The sequence below is a fragment of the Alligator mississippiensis genome, chromosome 2, assembly GCF_030867095.1.
Source record: "Alligator mississippiensis isolate rAllMis1 chromosome 2, rAllMis1, whole genome shotgun sequence".
In the NCBI taxonomy this organism is placed as follows: Eukaryota; Metazoa; Chordata; order Crocodylia; family Alligatoridae; genus Alligator; species Alligator mississippiensis.
In genome coordinates, this window is record NC_081825.1 from 141,904,221 (window position 1) to 141,911,623 (window position 7,403).

The 7,403-nt window shown below is 47.3% G+C and overlaps 1 protein-coding gene and 1 long non-coding RNA gene across 2 annotated transcripts; both read left to right on the forward strand.

The window, feature by feature from the left end:
• Positions 1 to 3,647: 3,647 nt before the first annotated feature.
• LOC102562291 (olfactory receptor 10K1-like) lies at positions 3,648 to 4,637 on the forward strand. Its single transcript, XM_006277761.3, has one exon. The coding sequence runs from the start codon at positions 3,648 to 3,650 to the stop codon at positions 4,596 to 4,598; it is 951 nt and encodes a 316-aa protein (XP_006277823.1). The 3' UTR covers positions 4,599 to 4,637.
• Positions 4,638 to 5,578: 941 nt separating this feature from the next.
• LOC132248364 (uncharacterized) lies at positions 5,579 to 7,183 on the forward strand. Its single transcript, XR_009459545.1, has 2 exons — positions 5,579 to 5,671; positions 7,064 to 7,183. It is a non-coding gene; the product is annotated as an uncharacterized LOC132248364 (long non-coding RNA).
• The last annotated feature ends 220 nt before the right edge of the window (positions 7,184 to 7,403 follow it).

The window sequence follows — 7,403 nt, forward strand, 5'->3', positions numbered from 1 at the left end:
TGGCAGTTTTTAAGATCCAGCTGGACAAAGCTTTGGCTGGGAAGATCTATTTGGGGATGGTCCTGCTTTGAGCAGGGGGTTGAACTAGATGACCTCCTGAGGTCCCTTCCAACCCTCATTTTCTATGATTCTATGATCAGATGCAGAGTTCAACAGAAAGCATTTATCTAACATGGAGACAGATAGAGAAATGCCCTTATGCTGAGTGCAATATCTGGCTCCACTTGGATAAGGATGAGGATTTGGAGGAAATGCACCATAGTGACAACCAGAGAGCAGGCTCTGGCCATGCACATTTATATAACAAAGAGCCACTCACTCTCTGCCCACAGAGTTTACGAGGAAGGACATCATTTAGGAACTATTTAGGTTATATACTTATAAGTAACCTTATACGTTTTAAGATTCCAGGAAACTGCCTGACCCAGAATTTACTTCCCCTGCAAAATTTGTCAGGGTTGTACTGTAACAGCCAAGAAAATGTCCCCCAGCCTCCCAGTGACACATTTCCATGAAGGGAGACCTGGAATCCTGTGCATATCTTAAATCTTCAAACATCAATAAAGTCAATCTCACTGGTGCCCAAGTGCTGTTCATGAAAACTTCTGCCTTGTCTTTACATCTACTTCACAAATCTTTGCAGTTCTTTTGTTTAGTACAGTTATAAGAACTAAACTTTTAATTATGCCCATTGCAACCAGTCCTAGGGCATGGGACTTGGCAATTGTCACTTTTCCTAATGATGCCCATTGCAATTTCCTATACTTGACAATAATAACTGAGCCTGTCCTAATTTTTATAGAGATGTAATAATAAGAAAGGGGGAACTCCCTCTTGCCAATGCCCTGTGAATGCCAAAAGCCAGCTCTGAAGTATCTGCATTTTCTTCTCAGTGAAACAAGGTAGTTTCTTTTTTATTTCTCTTGCCTCTGCTCCACAGATTTCCCTTCTCTCCTGTGCTAGGCTTCCAGAACCATTTCATTTGCCCAGATGACTAGTTGGATTCTGCAATAAAGCAGCATCCCCTGACTTTCAAATCAGCTGTCCTGGTTACCTGCTGTACTGTCACATTTATTAAGTGACTCCATCCCCTGACAGTCCCTACATTTTGTACCACTGCCATTACACTAGCTTGGAAATGGAAGCAGAACCATTGCTGATCTGGGCACAGTTATCCCAGGAGAACAATGCTTAGCCCAGAAGAGTATGTTCTAGATGAGTGTATACCCTTACAGTCATCTTGGTGAAGTCTAACCTGACCCATGGGCAAAATCTTCATCTTGTGCAGAATTTCAGTCAAACCCGAGCTATGGGATATGGGTACTGTCATAGGCTACAGTGTAGAGAGGGTTACAGTTATGTCACTTATCATTTCTTCCTCAGTGCAAAGGAGTGGACCAGGCTCTGCAGTCCAGATACAGGTAAAAACTGCACTGAAGAGGGAAGCCCTAGAATCTAGCTGTGTTAGTTCATGAGCTGCCAGCTAGGCCTGTGCGAGTAGGCAGCTATTTGATCCAGCTTCGGATCCGGCCACTTTGGATGCCAGCAATCTGATCCAGAGCTCTGGACTGGGTTCCCGCTTCAATCCAGCCAAAGCAGCTCCAAAGCTTTGGAGATCCGGCCATAGGGTATAATGGGAAATCAATGAAATATCTATAACTTTGTTGTTTTTTTTTGTCTGATTTTGATGACTTGCAGGATCGGTAGCCTCTGTTGAGAGCATGAATCCTGCCAAGTTTCAGGAAGATCGGTGCAGGGATTCTGGGGCAACTGCATCCCAAATTCTTGAAAGAAAACTCATGTCAAGTGTATGTGTTACACCACAGGGGGGTGAAAACTTCAGGGGTGGTGGCCCCTAATCAGGCCACAAAGCCTGCCAAGCATCAAGGAGATAGATGCATGGGTTTGGGGGGAACTGCACCTCAAGCTGCAGACAAGCAGAACTCATGACATGGCTGAAGCTGTGTGTGTTAAGGCGCAGCAGGGTGAAAGCTGCAGGGATGGTTGCCCCTGCTGAGGCTACGAAGCCTGCCAGCTGTCAAGGAGATCGGTGCAGGGGCTTCTGGGTTCTGGAGCCCTGCACCTCTAGCTGCTGACAGGCAAAATTCATGACATGGGTGATTGTGCAACTGTGTCTGTCTTGGGGTGTGGGAGACACTACTGCAGGCCTGTCTGCTAAGCTACTGTGTTACCAGTTACCAATCAATCATGATTCACTCAGGGACCAGCTCAATACAGAGTAACTAGCTAATGTCACCAGTTAATTAGCAAGGATTAACACCTACAAAACCACAGACTAAGCAGAGGAAATAATCAATACAGACAATCAACTGCCCCAAGACAGAAATAGCCAGTTGCACGAGCACCCATGGCATGAGTTTTGTCTGTCAGCAGCAAGAGGTGCAGGGTCCCAGAACCCCTGCACCTATCTCCTTGATGGCTGGCAGGTTTCATGGCCACAGCAGGGGCTATCATCCCTGCAGCTTTCACTCTGCTGCACCTTGACACACACAGTGTCAGCCATGTCATGAGTTTTGCTTGTCCGCAGCTTGAGGTGCAGTTCCCCCCAAACCCCTGTACCTATCTCCTTGAAACTTGGCAGGCTTTGTGGCCTCACCAGAGGCCACCACCCCTGCAGTTTTGACCCCTCTGTGTTGTAACATATACACATGACATGAGTTTTCTTTCAAGAATTTGGGGTGTAGTTTCCCCAGAACCCCTGCACCGATCTTCCTGAAACTTGGTAAGATTCATTTTCTCAGCAGAGGCTACCATCTCTGCATGTTTCATTGAAATCAGACAAAAAACAACAAAGTTATAGATATTTCATTGATTCCCCTTTATAACCTATGGCCAGATCTCTGAGGCGGCTCCAAAGCTTTTCCAAAGTGGTTCAGAAGCTCCAAACCACTTCGGAAAGCCTAATAAAGCCAGCACTTCGATCCAGACATGCTGCTTTGGACACTGAAGCATCTGAAGCTTCTCTGGATCCGAAGCACTGTCCAAAGCCTTGCACAGCCCTACTGCCAGCTCCTGAAGGAAATGGATGTGGGCTGCAATATAGTACACATGGAGGTAGCCTGTGGTACTTTCCTTCCTGCCTTCCTTTTTGGGTCTGTGATTTCATCTCTGCCATACTTGATCAGATATGAGTGATTTCTATGGTGCAAAGGCATGCAGCCTGGACTGGGAGAGGAGAGAACAGCGACTAATGTGCAAATAATTGTATGTCAGGTTGGGTAGTAATCTTGCAGCCTTGGGCACAATACTGAGGTCCCTGATGATGCTCCTACTGTGAGTATCTGGGGAATAGCTGGGCTAAGAGTGTGAAGGAGATGTCTTATGTTTCTGCCACTGCTGGGGTGTCACATCACCAGCTTTGCTCAATAAATGTAAGACTAAACACTGCCCACCTATCCCGCTGCTGCTGCTGCTGCTCGTCCTCACCCTCTATTCAGTAGCACTGCCCCTCTCACATGGGTAGTCCATTAGAGGAAAACAGCACTGGAGGCATGGAGGTTACAGAAACATGTTTTTACCCATAATAGGTCAGCAAATGTTCTGTCCTCATATGGATATTCCCCAGTACTTGGATGGTTCTGATGCTGTTCTTCTTGCTCTTCATTCAGGGAAAGCATTTCATTCCTATGAAAAATGACAACCATACTGTGGTGGCATATTTCATCTTTGTGGGATTCTCCAATCTTGCAGAGCTGCAGAAACTGCTTTTTGTGGTGTTTTTGTTGCTGCATCTGGTCACCCTGACCACAAATGCCACTATAATGACCATAATAAGAATTGACCACACCCTCCACACCCCCATGTACTTTTTCCTCTGTGTTTTGTCCTTTTTTGAGACCTGCTACACCTTAGTCATCATCCCCAAAATGCTGGTAGACTTGCTAACAGAAAACAAAACCATTTCCTTCCTTGGCTGTGCTGTGCAGATGTATTTCTTTCTTTTCCTGGAGTGCTCTCATTCATTCCTCCTGGGAGCCATGGGTTACGACTGCTATGTGGCCATATGCAACCCTCTGCACTACACAATTCTCATGAGCAAAAAAGCATGTGCTCAGCTGGTAACAGCTTGCTGCTTCAGTGGCTTCCTGGTCGCTCAAGTGGTCACCACCCTTGTATTTCGCCTCCCCTTTCACTTACCCAGCAGACTCAACCATTTCTTTTGTGACATCTCCCCAGTCCTGAAGCTGGCTTTTACCCGTGCACGCCTCAATTACATAATTGTCTTCTTGCTGAGCCTCTTTGTCCTCATGCTCCCACTGCTGCTGATCCTGGTTTCATACATCTACATCCTTATCGCCATCCTGCACATCCCATCGATCGCAGGGCGGCACAAAGCTTTCTCCACCTGTGTGGCCCACCTCACCGTGGTAGTTGTACACTGTGGTTGTGCATCCTTCATCTACATGAGACCCAAGTCCGGCTACTCATCAGATCAAGACACTATGATCTCAGTGATGTACACCATCCTCACCCCTCTGCTCAGCCCTATGATTTACAGCCTGAGGAACAAGGAAGTCAAAATGGCTCTGAAAAGAGCAATTGGAAGAAACATATTTCCAAAGAAATTTACCCAATAAAGAAGTTAATGCAAACTGGCTCTTGGTTGGATATTTCTGGTGAACAACACCCACTTCACAGGTAACACTTTATCTTTCTTGTATACAGCCTTTCATCCTTTAAACCAGGGGTGGGCAATTATTTCGGGCTGAGTTTTGGCAAGCCATTGAGGGCTGCATGACAGGCAGCCAGGGGCAGATAAATATTAATTTTCTAAATTTTTTAGGGGCCACATGGGCTGGATAGACTGGCCTGGTGGGCCATATCCAACCTGTGTGCCACATTTTGCCCACCCTTGCATTACACTGATCGTGTGAATGGCACCACACACTTAGTGAAAAGCCAACACAGTAATTGAATGGATTCAATAGCCATTATGTAAGCAGAAGCTCCAGACAAAAGTAAGCAATGTCTCCTTGAAAAGCCAATTGGGGAAGATCAAGGTTTTGATTTTGCACTTTAATCAAAATAGATTAAATGGAGCCCTGGGTTTAGGTAAAAACCAGTGAATAGAGAGCAAGCTAACAGAGGTTTCCCCATCAAGAAAGGAAGGCAGGAATGAAGACTTTTAAATATATGTTTCTCTGAGTGCTGTGCAACCCAAACCCTGAACCACTGTGTTAGTGTTTAATGTCCCTACTTTGCAGTCCATTAAGAGATTTTCTAAACTCTTTCCAAGCACTCATGAAGTTATCCTGGCAGCACTGGTGTGATGCACAGAAGTGCTGTTATTGCCACTCTAGCAATGGGAAGCTAGATCCAGAAAAATTAAGAGACTTCCCTAAGTATGACTTCAGAAATGGAATTTTTCCTTTTCTCACATCTTCCAATCTGAGAAAAAAAAATGAGGCAGGTCAAAAATAGCGAGAGTCTCTATTTTAACAAACATGGAGACTGTCACCTTCCATTTATTAACTTACAAAGTTAAAGATTCTTAGAAGACTATTTAAACTGAATGTCCCTGGTAACATTTTTAGAAGCACCTGAGTGATTTTCAAAGATGAAGCGGCTTTCGTTTTAAAATGACTTCAGAACAACCAAGATGCTAAATCTCACTGACTTGCAGACAGAATTAGATTGGGGCTGTTTCCAGGTATTATTCCTAAACCCCCACTCAGAAGGGAGCTGGGCTGCAAAGGAGGGGAGGGGCCTCTTCCTCTCCTAGTGCTGGCGGGGGAGGCTGGGTGGACTCCGCTGGGCTGGGCGGGGGCACATTCCCACCTCTTCTTCTGCTCCCCGAGCCCACTATGGCTGAACGTACACACACACATGCACACACAGGGGTGCGCACAGACACAGGTGCATGCACTATACTCACTCTCTGCACATGGAGACAGACACAAACACACTCTCCCTGCCATGAACAGACAGATGCACACACACACACACTTTTCCCTCACAGGACCTCCCCCACTCTCGATCACATGAAGGCTGCTGTCCCCCCACCCCCTCACCGCCCCCCACCCACCATGAGCCACCTGCAGCTCTGTCTCACTCCCTGCCTGGCCCCTATTACACTGGCCTGCAGGGAGCTGCTGCCTGGCTGCTTCCTGTGCAGCCAAGCAGATGCAGAGGGCTGGGCTGGGCTGGGCTGTGCCGGGAGCACCGTGCTGTGTCTCTGCGGGCAGGTGGTGGCATTGGAAGAGGTGGCTGTGGGGTGAGGCTAAGATGAATTTTGGGGGGCTATAGCCCCCAAGGTCCTCCCAGCACCACTGCCAGCAAAGGTGCGGTGTGGTGTGACATTCCTGGCCCGGCCTGGCCTGGCCCAGCCCCAACCACCCCCCCAGCCAGGTGAGGCACGGCTTTCCCAAGCTGGCTCAGCCCCCTTCCCCACAGGCGCAGCACCACTTGGCCCATCCCCCTACCCTCCTCCTCCTCCAGGCATGGCATGGCTCTCCTGGCCCAGCTCCAGCCCTGGCCCCTCCAGCCCCATTGGTGGAGGGCCTTCACTTCCAGCTCCCTGGGAAGCAAATGCAAAAGCTGTTGTTTTAAATTTGGTGCCATTTTTGTCTCCCAGCAGGGAGACAAAAATGGGCACCAAGTTTAAAACTGCAGCTTTCACTTCCCTAGTGATGAGAACCCCAGGGCCCTGAATTGGTAGAGGCTCCTGGGGTATGCCCAGCTGGCCCATCCATTAATCTTCCTATGGATAAGTCTAACATGTTGACAAGCTGTTGGCCACTTTTGTAAGTGTAACCCTGTAAGACCTGTTCTGAACAAAGGGCATTGCACTTGTGCTATTCCTGGCTGCCCTTGTGGACTGGAACTGCACAAGGCTTATGTGTAGCTTGACATTCATCTGCCAGGATTCTGTCAGAAATTTTGGGGGTGAAGTTAACCAATACTCTGCCCAGTCCCTGCCTTCACACTCATGGAATTTAAGGTCAGAAGGGACTATTAAGACCTGACCTCCTGTATAATGTAAGACAGAGAATGTTACCCAATTTTCCATGTGTTGAGTCTAAAAACTTTTGTTTCACTATAGCATCTTCCAAAGAGACCACCAATCTGAATTCAAAGACTTCAAGAGATGGAGAAACCACCACTTCCCTTGGGAGTTCATGCCCACAATTACTCTAATTAAAAATTAATACTCTAATGGTGACTTATATCTCCTTTGACTTTGTCTGCTTTAACTTCCAGGGGTTGGTTCTTACTCAGTCCTTTTCTGCTACATAAGAAGTGCCATAGTGGGTCATACCAGTGGTCCATCTAGTCCAGCAGTGTCAAAATCATCTGGCCCTGTGGGCTGGATGCATGGCATGGAGCCGGTTGACAGGCTGGATCAGGTGCATGGATCTCTCTGTTTTCCTCTCCCCTCCTGC